Below are 18,625 nucleotides of genomic sequence, written 5' to 3' on the forward strand. Positions count from 1 at the left end.
GGTTTATGAAAAAAAGTTCCATGTTTGGTTTCCAGTGGAAAACCTTCTTCCCTACTTTTGATGTCCTCTTTATCATTACAGCAATCACTACAGTTTTTAAATTCAAAATATTTTCCATGAATTTTTTTCCATTATTATCTCTAGATCGTACATCATCTGCAATGTTTTTTGTAGTGTTCTAAAAATACAGAACAAAGTACTCCACCTGTGTACCACAAATGAAAAATCCAATATGGACAATGAAAATATCAACCCAATCCACTGGCAGATAATTCTTCCACCTTGGGTTCCTTGCTCAAAGGCATAATGAATGTTAGCATAAGGAATTCTGAATATGCATGTTAGAGATTTTGGCTGATACAAATTAATTAATCTTCATTTACTTATTTTATTATTATTGTTTTTAAATAAAGAAATTATATTTACTTGATTGTGATCATATTTTGATCTTGAGATTTATGAGCAAGAAAACTAAACTCTAGAAAAGGCTTTGGGCCTATTCGACGGATGACGGACTGCGGAGTTGGCACTGGATATAAGACTGTAGGAAATATAGCATCTGGGAGCTGGTTATCTACCTGTGAAGATAAGAAATTGTCAATTTTCATTAAAGGTTCTAAAGCAATTTATAAAATTTCTTCTGAAATAATATATAAATTTGAAGGATAATAATAATTCTTTGTTATTACCAGAAAGAAATTCCTTGAATCATTAATAAGAGAAGTTACCTTTATTAATGAAACAGATTCCAAGGAACAGGGGGGGGGGGGATGGAAGAAGAAAACAATTAACTAGAAAATTATTATTATTATTATTCCTGACCTTCATGGAGTCATAAGACCCATTGTGGGAGATCAAGTTTTGAGGACCTTAGACTACATAATCTATCATGCCATTCCTTAAACTCATCACCATTTTCACTTTCATACCCTCTCAGGCAAGGTATTCCATGCTCCAACCGCTCTTCATAAAACAGTGACTTATGTGCAACTTCCAGGAATGTCTGTAAAACACAGCTTCTGATCTCTTCCAAAAGTGCATCACCTTACAATTTGCTACATTAAACTGGCAGCCATTTATCTTTGCCCATACTGCTAGTCTGTTTAAATCTTGCTACAGGATCTCTGCATCACCTTCATTTACCATTGCTCTTACCAGTTGAGCATCGTAAGCAAACAGCTGAATATTCTATCAAATCATTTCCTATATCATTAATATACAAATTAAGCAACAGAGGACCAAGTACTGAGCCTTGTGGTGCACACTGGTCACTTCCCTTCTCCTCGACTCAACTCCTCCATAAACCACTTATTGATATGTGTCCATCAGCTGCCCTCTCATCCAAATTACCAGATCCATATCCATCCCCATTTGCTCCAATTTATGCAATAGCTTTATGGAATATTTCAAATACCTTTGCAATATGTAGCAATATCACTAAGTAGCCATTTCCTTTATCCAACTCCACTGTCACTTTAAAGTAACCAAATTACTAGGGCAAGATCTACCCTTTTTTTGCCTGTCAACCAACTTTTGCAATCCAAAAACTCTGAATCTATCCTCATATGGAGCATTCCACAGACCACTCACCATCTCGGTCACTTGCCCCTGGATCCTCTCCACTACTTCCTCATCCCCAAGAAAAGCAAGTAACTAGACCAGAGCTCAGTAATCCAGATGTGCTTGTATTGAGGCTTTATAAAGAGGAATGATAACTCCCTTATCTCTACTTGTTAGTGTGTTCTTCAATAACCAGTTAATCCTGTGAGCTACCATGGCTCATTCGCAATATGCTTTCTAAACTTCATCTCTCTGCCTGCCACCACTATCATTAAATCTCTGTAGCTTTACCAATTTCGTGGAGTTCAGTTCCCACAACATGGTACAGAGCTTGTAATCTTGGTATCCCAAAAGGCATACCTTTACACTGTTCCACATTAAACTGACATCCATGTTTTGCCCATAATGTCTGCTTATTGAAATCATCCTGTAAGCTTTCCACATCACTTTGGTTAACAATTACCCTACCCAACTTTGCATCATCAGCAAACAATTGAATATCTCACTTCTGTTATTTCCTAAATCATTTATGTACAAATTAAATAGCAGCAGTCCAAGCACAGAGCTCTATGTCACACCACAAGTCACCTGCATTCTTCTGAATTCTGCTCCTCCACATAGTACTTTTTGGTATCTTGCCATCAGTCCTTCCCCCATCCATATCACCAATTTCATATCCATCTATATTTGTTACAGTTTGCATAAGAAAATTCCATATGGTATCCTGTCAAACACCTTTGCAAAATCAAGTAATATCATGTAGCTATTCCCTTTATCCAATTCAGTTGTCACTCTATTATAAAAGATTAATATATTACTAAGGCATGACCTATCATTCACAAAGCCATACTGCCCCTCATTGAGTAACATATTCTTATCCACTCATTTCTGAATTCTCTTTTTGACCAATGTCTCCAGCTTTGACCATCCTTCCTGAGATACTGATTGGTCTAATTTGCTATCACACACTTAGATCCTACTGTATGCAAAGGAGTTATTAGCCCTCCTTCCACTCTCTTCGAAACTTTGCCAGAGCTGAGACTTCAATTAAACAGCCCAGTCAGAGACATCACCAATTCCCATGCAGATTCACTTAAAATGAGCTCATATGCCATCTAATCCCACAGATGTATTTGCATTCAGATTCTGCAATATCCCAAGTACTTCTAATTCATCAACCTCTATTCTCAAATCAGTATCAGTCCCTATCATCTCTGTCATAACAATATCTTAACTTGGATGATATATACCCTTGCAAAATGATCACTCAGTAGCCCAAAAATTTTATCTGCCTCTGTTACCTCTCATAGTTCTCATTTAAGTTATTTCTTTCTCTTGCTTTCCATGTAATGAAAAAACTCTTTGAGATTTCCTTTTGCAATTTCCTCTCATAATCTGATTTTGCCTTCCTTATCATGCTGGTCACCTTTCTTTCCTGATCCTTGTTCTTTTTCTTAGTTAGCTGGTCACCTTTCTCGTTATATACCTTCAACGTTTTTTTTGCAGCTCACACTTAATGATACCACTCATCTATCATTCTTACCTGATTTATCCTCCTGACCTTGGGCGTATAATGTGATATTGCTTTCTAGATATCCATTGACTATCCCCATGTGCTGTGAACATCCTTACCTTGCAGAAATTTATGCCATGGAACTGCTCACAGATGCTTCTTAAGTGTATTATAATTATATCCCTTATAGTTCCACATATATTTTTTCTTAACTGGAATTTCCATCTGTTTCATGTAGTTCAGCTGCATGACAGAGTTTGCAATCTGGATGAAATTGCTATGTGGGACCCATGTTCAAGATGAGGGGACCTCCAAATGATGATGTTGGCCCTTATTATTCTTCCTCTTTATCTATACTTTTCTATACTTTATTTCCTGTATTCTTCACTTAGCTTCTGAGTGTTTGACTTCCTATTCTTCAGATCACCACAGTAATGTGTTGCAATTGTGAACATCCAGCAAAGGAGATTCTGATAGTCTGAAACTACTTTGTTCCCTGCTTCCATAAAATAGGTAGCCAGGATCAGTTGGATTGTGGACTTGCTTAAAATTATCAACGTCGCGTTAAGTCTAGATTTATATGGTTGGGGAAACAGGGTTCAAAGCATGCTAATGTAAAAGTTCGATGTTACCAAAATATAAATTATCTAAAGCATCTACTTTTTACAATGGGAACACACCTATATTTTCTTATACAAATGTATTTTATTTTTTCTATGTAAAGCTATCTGTATAAAGAGCAAAATAAGCCCAAAGGGAATTAACTCGGTCATTGTTTAAGAAAGGATGTAAAAGTATTGAAACCAAGAGCATCGCCCGAAATTCAGCATGTCTTTTGAAAATTGTTTACAAGTCCTGTCGCAGGTGACCTTCAAGGTCAATATTGAAAGAGTGGAGCGGAAGTCAAAAGGAAAGGCCTGTAGGATTAAGGCAGGATTAAGGGGGTAAAGGGAGAAAGTAAGAGTGTCGGTGAATATTCGAGAAACATTATCCAGGGTTTACAAAACTACTCGCAAGACTCGCATGGGGATGTTAAGGGTCACAAAAACTTAATCCAAGGTGCAGGGACACTGGTGTTTAAAAGGTTTGGTTCTGAGATGAGAAGGGCTTCCTTTTCTTCATCCTGAGTGATCCATCCATGAGAGATCAAGGACGAGAGGTGCCATAAGTGCTGGTGGGGAAGCCGGAGAGACCCGTCCACCGACAGCTGATCCAGTCACAGCCGAAGATATCTGGAGGCGATAAGTTAAGGAGAAATCTTGCCGTATTGGTCCTAAAGCTCTGACGCTCTGTTGAGTGAGTGCTCAACCTGACCTATGCAGAAATCCTTCGACGGGCAGTTCAAGATGCCGGAAAGCCTACCCTATATCCCGCCAGCTGCCATGACTATTCATCGGTACCTTGTATCGCTTTGAGGAGAAATTCCAAAACATGGAACAGAGGAGAGACATCCCCCTCAAGCACCGGAATAAGAAAAAAAAAGGACGGAAGACACATGCAAGATAGGAAGAGACCCATGTGAGTCTGTCTATTCATTAATTGTTTGTGGATTAAGAAAGAATTCCCTATCGAACTGTTAAATTGTCTAGTTTAAGGAGATAGTATTTAGAGTGTAAACATTACTCATAAATGCATGTAATCGCTAATGAGTAAAGCATGAGCACAGTTAATTTCCCTCGGAGAAAATATTGAGCTATTGAAATTTCTTTGATTAATTATATGTGTACTTATGATTGAATTCTATGATAGAGTATGTTCTTGCTATCATATCATTGGAATGTTTGAAACTCAATAATTATTATGATATTATAATTATTTTAAAAAGCCCTCAATCAATTACAGATATCACAGACACATCATCTCATTAAAAAAAAAAAAAAACATCTGATGAAATACAAAGGTGAATGTACAGTAGGAAAAATGTCATCTTACTTTATTTATCCAATGGATTTTGAAGGATAGGAAATATCCCCCAAAGCAGTTAAAAATAAAGAAAAATAACTTTGCTCTTGCTCTGGTGATTTATTGATGAAAGATCACATCAGTAACAGTCAGAAAAGCTATGGTAAGTGACAGGCAAGAGGCATATCCTGATATGAAAGGATAGTGTATTGGTTGTGACCATGAATATTGTCATTAGACACCTTAGCCCTTCAACATCTGCAAAAGCAGGATATCTCCATTCCTCTAAGCTCCATATTGTGAAATCACTAAGATGCTTGAAATGTTGAAAATACAGTCACGCTTTCCCAAACTGGCTGGGAAAGCTTGACTTACTGGCTGTGCTTGCCGGGAAAGCAATGCTACCATTTATGCCTGATATGGAAATAAAGTGCAAAATATTAAATTGTATATGTATATTATTTACTCAGCTGGGAGACATCTTTTTTGAAACATATTAAATGACTATAAGCCAAGAGATAAAATATAGAAACACTATTTAATTTAAATAAATTAATGCATAATAACGGATGCATAACATGAGGGAACTACCAACAAACATTGCGAGAGAAAATCTATATATTAAAGTGTTAATATATTAACATTTGAAGCTGTTCTATGTATCTCTTCAAGGCCTCATGAATGCCAAAGTTGGATAGCAGCGCAATGACAGTCTGAGAGATGATAGCTGAGGTCAGTGTCAAAATGTTCTGGATGGAGGATGATTTCTTTAGATTTTACAATTCTTCTTTCCAGTTCATCATAGCATTGAAATATATTTTCCGATTTGTCCCACATGACTGGATGAATGATAGAGTTTTCGTTGTAAGCATCAGCAGAATTCAAGATATCGGTTGACAGAGCACTTGCTGTAGTTCTGCCATACATGATGTCTCTTTTATGTTCTTCTAGATGTAATTTGATGGATTTTTCAGTCTAGCCACAATAAGGCATGTTGCAGTTGTGATAAATGCTGGAAAAGCAAGGAATGGAGTTTAAATAGAGGAGTGAAAGAAGTCAGGATGTTATATTTTTTGAGAACTTTGACTAATTTTGGCAAAATGGAACCGATATATGGTAGAGATATGTAGCCTTTACCCAGTATTTCTATCTTCAATATGGTGAGGAGGTGGACTGAATAGTAGTTTATGAACTATTTGTTTGCTGTCTGCCCAGAAAGCTTCTTTATCTGCCACTATTGAACATACTTTTGACAATGACACTTGGAAACTTATCAAAGATAAGACTGAATTACAAGCTTCCAGGATTCAAAATAACAACACAATAAAATTAATTTAAAAAATTTGCTCTAAGGCAAGAACGAGAAAAATCATCTAAATCAAAGTTTCAACTCTCTCCTGATAAAATTATTGTAAAAAAATCTAGTTAAAACCTTTCCAATGTTGAAAAGAATATTCTTAATAAGGGCTTTAATTTCATGATATTATCAATATCCATTCCAAAGGAGCTGTTACATACTAAAATTGAAAGGACTATCTCTTTCCTTCTTACTCAAGGAGCTAATTTACTCCACATGGAATCCATTTTTATTATCAACAATGCAAAACCTCCTCCAGACAGTATCACTCCAGCAGAATTTCAAGTGATTAAAAAAAAAAAAAAAACTATAAAAGCACAAAGATATAAGAATTCTACCTGCAGATAAAGGTAATTCTACTGTCATCCTGGATACTGATGATTATAATAACAAAATATTCCAATTATTACAAATAGACACTTACTCTATTCTTGACAGAGATCCAACTTGTGAACTCCATAACCATACCAACAACCTTCTAAGAACCACTCCAGAGTTTTCTAGAAATATTCGATTGTCTCTTCATTCTTTAATCCCTCGATTACACGGTTTATCAAAAAATCATAAAGAAAATACTCCACTGAGACCAATTGTAGAAGGCACCGATTCACCTACTTGTAAACTCTCAAAGTACAGGAATACCTTGTATAGCGCGGTTAATTGGTTCCAAGAAATGTCCGCGCTATGCAAAACCGCATTGTTCGAGCTCTATTTATAAAAGTTTTCAATTTAATTTGTATAACACAAAATTTTAGGATAATAAAAATGTTTAAAAATGAAAAAAAAATTGTTATTTTTATTAACTAAATAACAAATAAAATCCTTTTAAACTGATATAAAAGTTGTAGAAAACAAAACAAATATTGCTTCAATTTTAGCATACAGTAATTTACTAAAGTAGTCTTTTAGTGTTCGTTGAACCATCCTTGTCTTTTTTGTCTCTTTAAGTACTAGATCTCTGTAGCATTTGATGGCATTATTGAGACTTTCTCACTTTAATGCTTCTTTCCAAATTCTGGTCGGCATTTATGAGAAATCGGAAGCTTAATCGATTTTTCTCACAAAAGTTGAAAGGTCAGCAAAGAAAAATTCTTCAACCATGACATCAGCGGGGTCATCTTCACCTTCTTCTGCTTCATAGGCTCATTGTTGTTCCAAATCCAAAAGGGTTTCATCATCCAGATCATTTGCATGAGAATCAATACATTCGTTCACATTGTTACAATCTAAACTTGTAAAACCAGGATCTTTGCCCATCTGCACAATTTCTGTTGATATTTCCTCTTTCTGTGTTGAGTCCTTTGAACAATGTGGCAAAATATTATGCCATATGGCTCTCATGTTGCTTTGAGTCGCCTCTTGCCAAGATTCATAAATATTTTGAATGGCATCTTTTATGTTAAATTTCTTCCAAAATTCACTCAAAGTCCAAGAATCTTCTTCTGCTGCAGCTTTAATAGCTTGAGCAAAAGTTTGTCTTAAATAGTAAGCCTTGAAAGTGGAGATAACGCCTTGATCCATTGGCTGCAGAACTGATGTTGTGTTTGGAGGGAAAAAATGAATCTTGACATTTTCATCTAAGTCAGTCAATAGAGTTGGATGGCCTGGCGCATTGTCTAATAAAAGCAAAATTTTGAAAGGAATATCATTCTTTTTACAATAGCTTTTAACTTCAGGGCAAAAACAAGTTTTAAACCAGTCTTCGAAAATTGAACGAGTCAACCACGCTTTTTTATTTGAACGCCAATGAACAGGTAAATTGTTCTTTGTAAAGCCCTTAAGAGCTCTTGGGTTTTCCGCTCTGTACACTAACAGTGGCTTCAATTTTAAATCATCTAATGCATTACCTCCTAGTAAAAGCGTCAATCGGTGTTTTGACACTTTATACCCAGCTGGTGTTTTTTCCTTCTCTGCTAGAAATGTGCACGATGGCATTCTTTTTCCAGAACAAGCCAGTCTGGTTAGCGTTAAAAATTTGATCATCTGTGTAGCCTTCCTTCTCAATAAGCTCCTTCAATTCACTGGGAAATAATTCTGCAGTTTTAGTGTCAGCACTTGTGCTTCCACCTTGGATTCTTACGTTATGAAGTCCCATACGTTTTTTGAAATTGTAGAATCACCCGCGACTTGCTATAAAAGGTTGTACCTCCTTCATTTTCACTATCATTTTCTTTTATTTTGTCTGTTGCTTTTGCCTGGATTATCATTTGACTCAAAGGAATCTTTTTCTGATTACAATCTTCAATCCAGATCATTAGAAGGCGTTCCATATTTTCCATTGCAGAAGATCGATTTCTCATGATCACTTTTGACATATAAGAAGTGCTCATTCCATGTTGTTTAATCTTTTCTTTGCTCTGAATAACTGTTCGTACAGATGACTCATTCATCGAATTCTCACGTGCTATTTTAGCAAACGAAGCGCCATTCTCATGACATTTTATAATGTCAAGTTTCTTCTCTAATGTCAACCACTTGCGTTTTTTTGTTACTCCAACAGTGTTTTCTTTGTTTTGTCTCTTTTCGCTAATACTTAAATAATAAATAAAATATTAAATACTAATATTAACGTAAATAATAAAATGCTGCGGGGAAAGAACGTGTCTACGTGAGAGCCAATCGAATAATTACTGCATAAATGTGGCTCTCGACTGTCACTTGCAGCGCCCGGAGTCGCCGGTTAGTGTAATAATTATAAGTTATATAATAAAAACTGCATTAGACCAAACCAGCGTTGTTCAAAATCGCGCTATACAAGGTATTCCTGTATTTAGCTAAATCCCTAAAATGCTCATTCGGCTCAACCACCTCTTTCCTCAAAAATTCTGTTGATTTTGTTTTGAGTATATAAGACCTACATATTCAAAAATAAGAAATTATGGCCAGTTTTGATGTTGTTTTCTCTCTTCACAAATGTACCTATAGAAGAAGTTCTTATTCTCTTAAAAGATAATGTCTTTATTAACCCATTGTGTTAATTCTGGTTATTTCCATTTAAGGACACTGTTCAACATCCAGAGTACTCAGTAAAGTGGTGGGACTGAATGGTATTTCACCATGAGTTTTGAGAGAATGTGTTAAGGAACTGACAGTGCCTTTGACCTGTCTTTTCAATGAAAGTCTGGCTGCGGGAAAGGTGCCCATGGAATGGAAGGAAGCAGACTAGAAGTGTCTAATTATAGGCCAGTTTATGTGTCATCAGTAGTTAGTAAGATCTTGGAGAAAGTAGTAAGGGACCGTATACAGCATTGGGCAGATGAGGGTAATGTTATCTGTGAGCGTCAACATGGATTTGTGAAGGGGCGCTCTTGTATTAGCAATATGATAAAGTTACAAGTGCATTAGATGAGGGAAGGGCATATACTGCCATTTTCATAGACTTAGCAAAGGCATTTGACAGGGTGCCACATGATAAGCTGATATTCAAGTTGCAGCACATGGGTCTGGATGTCAGATTGGTCAACTGGATTCAGGATTGGCTGTCTGATAGGTATCAGAGTTGTATATGGTGGAGCAGTATCAAAGAGGCAGAAGGTTACAAGTGGTGTTCCACAGGGCTCAGTGCTGGGACCTATATTGTTTAACCTTTATAACAATGACATTGTCCGTGGATTGCAAGGGGATATTCAGTTGTTTGCGGATGATGCGAAGCTTGGAAGGGTTATTAGTAATAGTGCAGATGTGGTAGCCCTGCAAGAGAATTTGAATAAGCTAGACAGATGGGCAAATGAATGGGGGTTCCAGTTTAATGCAGCAAAATGTAAAAAGTTTCAGGTTTGGGACCCATCGATTGGACGCTGCATACTCTATGGGAGGAGTTAAACGGGAGGAAGTAGGGGAGACAAGAGATCTGGGGTTGATGATTGATAGAGAACTGAAATTTAGGGGGACATATTGCAAAGGTGGTGAAGGTAACACAGAGGATTGCTGCAATAATGAGAAGTCCACTGACCTGCAGAGATAAAATGATTATCATTTCGTTGTATAAGACTCTGATCAGATCGCACTTAGACTATTGTTCTCAGATCTGGTCCCCAGGATTTGAAGGGGATAAATTAACTGTGGAAAGGGTACAAAGGCAGATAACAAAGATGGTTTCAGGACTGTACAATGTTAGTTATGAGGATCGGCTGAGAGAGTGTGGACTGCAGAGTTTGGTGGATAGAAGAAGGAGAGGCGATATGATAGAGACTTTTAAACTGTTGAGAGGTGGTTACAGGGTTGACACTGGGGAGTTCCTTCGCTTGGTTGAACAGCGGGAAGGAGTCATGACAAGTGGCCATCCCTGGAAGTTACGAAAGGAAACTGTGAGAAAGAAGGTGAGGAGTGGTTTCTTTTGCATGGAAGGTGGTTGAACCATGGAATGCATTGCCTGATGGAGTGGTGAAATCGAGAATGGTCAATGCATTTAAGGAGTGGTATGATAGACTTTGTGTTTCCTAGGAGGGACCTCCCTCAATGAGTCTTGATAGACTTGTGTTTCTTAGAAAGGACCTCCCACAATGAGTCTTTTGACTCCATGGAGGCCTGAATAATAACAATAATAATAATAATAATTTACAAATAGAACTTTGGTTTAGCCATAGGTAATCCTTTAGCTCTCATGCTGGTGAATTTATATTTGGAATCTTTTGAGGAAAAAGTTATCTCTTCATTCCCACTTGAATGCTAAATTGTGGAAAAGATATATATATATATATATATAGACATCTTCCTGATCTGGAGTCATGGACCTGATTTTTTAAAGAATTTTCTAGATCATCTCAACAGTCAACACCCAAAAATCCAGTTTACTGCAGAATTAGACATTGATGGCTCTCTTCCATTCCTAGATGTGAAACTCATTTGTGTATCTGAGAAATTAAAAATCTCTATTTACAGGAAACGCACTCATGCCAATAGATATCGCCATGCACAGTCCCATCGCTATCCTCCTCAAAAACTTGACATTATCTCTATGCCAAGCAAATGTGCTCACTCTTTCCTCTGTGAAGAAGAAGAAGATATTAACAAAACTTCAATTTCTTCTTACAACATTTCAGCAAAATGATTATTCAAAACAAACAGTTAATTCATAAGCTAGTATTCAATCTACCTTCTCACCATATTGAAGATGGAAATAGTGAAAAAGGCAAATCTAAAGAAATCGTCTTCCATTCAGTATACCTCAACACTAACCACAGCTATAATCTCTCAGACTCTCATTGCACTGCTATCCAACTTTGGCATTTATTAGACTTTGAATGCATGCGCATGCTCAGCAATGATGAGATACACAGAATGACTTAAAACATTAATGCTTTAATGTATAGAATTTCTCTCGCAACGTTCATTGGTAGTTCCCTACGAAGAAGTCTTTTAAGAAGGACAAAACTAATTGTGTAGTTTATTTAAATTAATATAGTGTTTGTATTTTTTATCTCTTGGCTTAGAGTCATTTAATCTGTTTAAAAAAAAATGTGTGTGTGTGTGTGTGTGTGTGTGTATATATATATATATATAGAGAGAGAGAGAGAGAGAGAGAGAGAGCTTGTGTAGCTCAGTGGAAGTGGGATTTGCACTCCACGACATTTAAATTCATGTGCTGCAACTTAAATATCAGCTTATCTCGTAGACAGGCTTATACGTTGGTTATGCATTATTAAAACACTTAAGGAATAGAACAACGTAGTTAAGGATATAAATTAAATAAAACTTTAATAAATATTTTCCGATATTTCGGCAACGTCACGTTGCCATCTTCTAAAGGAACTTACAAAAAAGTTATGTGCACGTAGGCACTACAACACAGAAACTGGGAATGAAGAGATGAAGCTATTGTTCTCCTAACAGTCCTGATGGTGCCCTCTAGTGGGCTAAGTAGGTGTTCTTGGCCGTTGGGCTGAAGGTCTGCTGATGTAGGCCTCCCAAATTTGGGGCAGTCGCATACAACCAAATTTGTTGAGGTTTGGAGAATTTCTTAGGGATGAGGCTGATTCCATAAAGAGTCTTTCAAATTTGTATTTGCTACGGTGTATCACTGTAGCTTTCTTCCACCGTATTCTGTGGCGTGTATCCAGAGCATGGTCCGCAAGCCCAGAACGACTGTATTTGTAAAAACGGATGTAGCCCTTGTGTTCCGAAATTCTGATATTCGCTGTCCTACCTGTTTGGCCAAAGTAAGACAAGCCCTTATCAGCTCCACTAAAGACCAACCACTTCCCCTATACCTACCTGGTGTTTACCAGGTCCCTTGCAGTTGTAAACTGTCTTACTTTGGCCAAACAGGCAGGACAGCGAATATCAGAATTTCGGAACACAAGGACTACATCCGCTTTTACAAATACAGTCGTTCTGGGCTTGCGGACCATGCTCTGGATACACGCCACAGAATACGGTGGAAGAAAGTTACAGTGATACACCGTAGCAAATACAAATTTGAAAGACTCTTTATGGAATCAGCCTCAGCCCTAAGAAATTCTCTAAACCTCAACAAATTTGGTTGTATGCGACTGCCCCAAATTTGGGAGGCCTACATCAGCAGACCTTCAGCCCAACGACCAAGAACACCTACTTAGCCCGCTAGAGGGCACCATCAGGACTGTTAGGAGAACAATAGCTTCATCTCTTCATTCCCAGTTTCTATGTTGTAGTGCCTACGTGCACGTAACTTTTTTGTAAATTCCTTTAGAAGATGGCAACGTGACGTTTCCGAAATATCGGAAAATATTTATTAAAGTTTTATTTAATTTATATCCTTAACTACGTTGTTCTATTCCTTAAGTGTTTTAATAATAATATCAGCTTATCATGTGGCACCCTGTCAAATGCATTTGCAAAATCCAAAAAAAATGGCAGTATATGCATTTCCCTCATCAACTGCTCTTGTCACTTTATTATAAAAGGCAATCATATTACTAAAGCAAGAGCACCCCTTAACAAATCCATGTTGACATTCACAGATAACATTACCCTCATCTGCCCAACGCTGTATATGTTGTATACATGTTTCCTTTCGGCAGGCCTCGATTGCCCAAAGGAAGCCCTAGGTTTAAATCTAGTCACCAATTAGAGGAACATTTTCTAAGACTTTCTTCAACCAGTTCCCGAGTTAGTCGATCTCTGGCATAGGCAAGAAGGGTTTTTTTCCCCCAGAAACTCGAGTTCTTTGTCTTGTAAATGCAAGAAAATAGACTCTAGAACCCACACTATTTTGGACAATAAATATATAGTGTTAGGATTAGGGATCATGAGGTGACAGAACTTGTAAGATGCCTCTCTTCACCAGATTCCAGATATTGTTAGGGCTTCTGTAATTGGCCTTTCTTTGGAGATCGAATTTCCCCTCATTCTCCAAAAAAAAAAAAAAAAAAAAAAAAAAAAGTTAAATAGGGTTAAAACGGCCTCGCCTACTCTCTCTAAGGGAATCAAAGGCATTAGCAATTTTTTTTTTTAATATATAGCCTGTGTAGCTCAGTGAATGTGGCGTTTGCCAACCACGGCGCTTGGCCGCACGAAGGAAGACTTGGTTTTGAGTCTAGTCGGCGACTAGACTCAAAACTAGAGGAAATTTTTCTAAGCCTTTTTTCGACCGGTTCCCGAGTTAGTCGATCTCTGGCACGGGCAAGCAGGTTTTTCCTCCCTGAAACTCAGGTTTTTCGTCCCGTAAACTCAAGAAAATCGACCGTAGGACCCACATTATTTCAGACATTAAATATATTATGTTAGGGTTAGGGACCATGAGATGGCGGCACATTTGAGCCATCTCTCTTCACTGAGTACCGCTTAATTAGTGATAGCCTTGGGCAATCTATCTCTGATTGGTACCAGTGGAGATTGAACTGCCCACTCAGTCTCCAAAAGTTAGATAGGGCTAAATGGCCTCACCTACTCCCCGTATACGGGAATAAAAAGGCGTTAGCTGATTTTTTTTTTTTTTTATATATACAGGGTGTTCGGGATAAATTTGACATATTTATAATTAATTATATTTTTCCGTAAGTTACATGTATTAACACACACTTCTCTTCATTTAAAAGTTTGGACCCTTCTTCATTCATATACAAGATGTCAGAAAGGATGGATAGCTGGAACCCACCTGAATCATGGAAGAGAATAACTTGTATCATGATGATTTGTGCCCGCCATCAAAATAAGGATATTACGACTGCTGCCCAATGCTCCCTGAATACAGTAAAAACAATCAGGCATGAACTAGAGACTTGCAATGGTGACTACGAGGATGTAGCAAGAAGAAAGATCCCTAGCAGACGATCTGATTGCGTTCGTACAGCAGAATTCCTCGCAAATCTGCAGGAACAGGTGTTGAAGAACCCTGGCATTGCAATTCGGGCTTTGTTCGTGGAGTTGCTAACTGTAGTCAAGCCCTGGATAACAAGGGTAGCCAATGGTAGGCCGTATGTATGGCAGCAGGATTCGGCCCCTTGCCACACCTCTGGGAAAAGTCAAAAATGGTTGTCTGAAAATTTCTACGACTTCACCAGTCCAAATGTTTGGCCTCCAAACTCCCCAGACCTTAACCCCATGGATTATTTTGTATGGGGCGCAGTTGAAAAAGACACCAATCGCACTTCCAGTAATACAAAAGCCCAGTTAATGGATAAAATTAAAACAGTTTTTGCGGCCCTTCCCAGGGAGACTGTAGCATCAGCTTGTTCGAGGTTCCGAAGCAGAATTGAAGCTGTGATCGATGCTAATGGTGGTTATTTTGAGTAAATCTTGTTGATAGTATTGTAATTAACTCTGCCTGTAATGTTTTTTTGTCAATTCATTAAATTTAATAGATACAAAGAAGATTTTCTTTTTCCTTACGAAACTGTCAAATTTATCCCGAACACCCTGTATAAGTTTCAACTGTGAGGGATAACATCTAGAATATTCCTTTGCAAAAAGGATGAAAAAGAGATACAAACAATCAAGACTGGACAGAATATCTCATATGAGGATATAAAAGAGGAAGCTTGTGTTTAGAAAACTTGTCCTGAAGTACTCTTAAGAAAATTTCAAAAGGCACTGTGGTTCTTTTTTAGAGCACATTAACTGTGAGTTATTACGCTTTCACTCCTGAAAAAACTATTAAGTTTTGCTAAATAAGAACCTTCTTGTGAGAAAAAATAAATTAAAAAAAATCATGTCAAGAGCACCACATAAAAAAAATTTCCAGACACTTCCACAGAAAAAATGGATACGTCTGAATATAATGTAAGAAATTACCAACACATATCTGATGATGTATTAAACATTTTTCCAGAGGAAGAGATGTACATCTGTGCCTCCAAAAATCAAATGACAAACAAAAGCTAGAGAAAGTTAATCCTTCAACCTTGCAGTAATAAAATAATTCTACAAAAGCAAAGTAATGAGAAATTCTTACAATAGAATAGTTGCAGATTCCACCAAAATACTGATTATATTAGGCTCTTTCTGCATAAGCATAAATCTATGTGCTTTTGTCTCAATAATTCCAAAGCAGACTTCATAAGAATGAAATGCAACAAACTTGCCACTTGCTCAAGTGGCAGTTGAAAGTAACTTCTGCCCTTTCCTGTTCACCTTCCTTGCATTCCAATGGCACCATTGAAACCTCACCCAAGGCTCTTGGTATCAGGTTTTTCCCTCCAACTCTTGCCTGGACAACCAAGGCAAATCACTTCCTACACTACCAGAAACTGCTCACTACATGCCTCCTCAGAACTTTAGTCAGAAGTACATCAGGAAAACTCTGATTAATCTTGATAGTAATAAGTAATAAATGCTCCAGAATTAACATCCATTCTGTATCGCATATATAATCCAGATGTGAAGTCACCAATATGAATACCTTGGAGCTCTTGAAACAGCTGTATAGATGGCAGCTGGTCAAATTCTTAGCATTCCAGTAGTTTTAAACCACCCAGAAGAGAAGGCAGAGTGTGCTCTGAGACAAAAGCACCGGCCTGTTTGTGTGTCATCAGTAGTTGTTAAGGTCTTGGAGAAATTAGTAAGGGACTATATACAGTGTTGGGCAGATGAGGGTAATGTTATCTGTCCAGTGCTCCTTAACAAATCAACATGGATTTGTTAAGAGGCGCTCTTGCTTTAGTAATATGATTGCCTTTTATATTAAAGTGACAAGAGCAGTTGACGAAAGAAAGGCATATACTGCCATTTTTTTGGATTTTGCAAAGGCGTTTGACAGGGTGCCACATGATAAGCTGATATTTAAGTTGCAGTGCATGGGTTTAAATGTCAGGTTAGTCAAATGGATTCAGGATTGGCTGACTGATAGGTATCAGAGAGTTGTGTATGGTGGGGCAATATCAAGGAAGCAGAAGGTTACAAGTGGGGTTCCACAGGGCTCGGTACTGGGACCTGTATTGTTCAACCTTTATATCAATGATATAGTCAATGGATTACAAGGGGACGCTCAGTTGTTTGCAGATGATGTGAAGCTGGGAAGGATTATCAGTAATAGTGCAGATGTGGCAGCCCTGCAAGAGGATTTGAATAAACTAGACAGATCAGATTGGCAAATGAATGGGGGTTATTGGGTTTAATGCAGCAAAATGTAAAGTTTTGAGGTTTGGGATCCATCGATTGGAGGATGCATACTCGATTTGAGGAGCTGTACTGGAGGAGGTAGGGGAGAAAAGAGATCTGGGAGTGATTGATAGAAAACTGAAATTCAGGGAGCATATTGTGAAGGTGGTGAGGGTAACTCAGAGGATTGCTGCAATACTGAGAAGGACGCTGACCTGCAGAGATAAAAGAGTTATCATTCTGTTGTATAAGACTCTGATCAGACCACACTTGGACTACTGTTCTCAGATTTGGTCCCCAGGATTTGAAGGGGATAAATTAACTGTGGAAAGGATACAGAGGCAGATAACAAAGATGGTTTCAGGACTGTACAATGTCAGTCAGTTACAAGGATCGACTGAGGGAATATGAACTGCAGAGTTTGGTGGACAGAAGAAGGAGAGGTGATATGATTGAGACTTTTAAACTGTTGAGAGGCAGTTACAGGGTAGATATTGGAGAGTTCTTTCACTTGGTGGCGGCAGGAAGGAGCAATGACAAGGAGCCATCCCTGGAAGTTACAAAAGGAGGCTGTGTGCAAGAGGGTGAGGAATGGTTTCTTTGCGTGGAGGGTGGTTGAACCTTGGAATGCATTGCCTGAGAGAGTGATTGGGGCAGGAACGGTCAATGCGTTCAAGGAGTGGTGTGATAAACTTTGTGTTTCCTAAGAACGATTTCCCATGATGAGTCTTTTGACTCCATGGAGGCCTGGATAATAATAATAATATATAAGCTATCATATTCTACTGGTATCTACTGAACAGCCTAGATGCAAGCCTGCATCCAAAAAGCGAGACAAAAGTCAGCTATCTAACCATCATGCTATTTCTCTTATCTCAATAATTTCAAAAGTGATGAAGAAGGTTATCAGCAACCAGCTTCTTCACTAACTGGAGAATTATAAGTTAATTAGCGATCACTAATATGGATTCTGCCATTCTCATTAAACAACTAACCTCCTTGCTAACCTCACCCACACTTGGAAACAAGTGATGGAAAGATTTGGAGAAACTCATGTTATTGCTCTCGGATATTTTAAAGCAATTCAATTGTATCTGGCATCAAGGGTTCTTAAACCAGCTACCACTTATGGCCTTCCTTCTGCACTCTGATTGGATTTCCAGCTTCCTCACTGGTTGTTCATTGCATATCAATGTGGACTACATTAAATTTCTCTATCTGTGATGTCTACAGAAATGAAGAAATTCCCTTAAAGACATAAAAAGAAGAATAGAGATAGCAAGAAAAGCCTTTATTGATATGAAAACTGTTCTAACATCCAGAGATATTACCATAGACACATGAAAAAGATGAATAAAGTGCTATATCTGGTCAAGCCTTCTCTACAACAGTGAAACTTGGACTCTAAATAAAGAAGCAGAGAAAAAATTAGAAGCTTTCGAAATGTGGACCATCAGAAGAATGTTGAAAATATCATGGACAGAGAAAATGAAAAACAAACATGTTTTAAAGAAAGCAAAAATGAAAATCATTAAATAACGAATACTTAAATATTTTGGACATCTAACTAGACAAGAAGGCATTCAGAAATTAATATTAGAAGGGAAATTGCATGGAAAAAGAGGGAGATGTAGATCCAGGAGAATATGGTTTGAAGACATTAAGGACTGGACTTTGCTTGAATTACCATAAATGTTCCAGAGCAGCAAAAGAAAGAAAAAAGTTCCATGACATGGTTGCCAACCTCCTTCTAGGGATAACACTTGAAGAAGATG

General features: G+C 37.7%; 1 protein-coding gene across 10 annotated transcripts in view; it reads right to left on the minus strand.

Moving 5' to 3' along the window:
* Positions 1-18,625, minus strand: part of LOC150104358 (intermembrane lipid transfer protein VPS13A-like) — a 2,072,875-nt gene that overhangs the window by 273,363 nt on the left and 1,780,887 nt on the right. For all 10 annotated transcript variants that reach the window (XM_090396324.1, XM_090396319.1, XM_090396320.1 and 7 more), the window contains one exon: positions 427-578. In XM_090396324.1, coding sequence (XP_090252450.1) covers positions 427-578 — 152 coding nt within the window. The remainder of the gene's footprint in view (positions 1-426; positions 579-18,625) is intronic.

Source organism: Typopeltis vanoorti, chromosome 8 (assembly GCF_054136105.1).
Source record: "Typopeltis vanoorti isolate ZY-2024b chromosome 8, IOZ_Tvanoo_1.0, whole genome shotgun sequence".
NCBI classification, from domain to species: domain Eukaryota; kingdom Metazoa; phylum Arthropoda; class Arachnida; order Uropygi; family Thelyphonidae; genus Typopeltis; species Typopeltis vanoorti.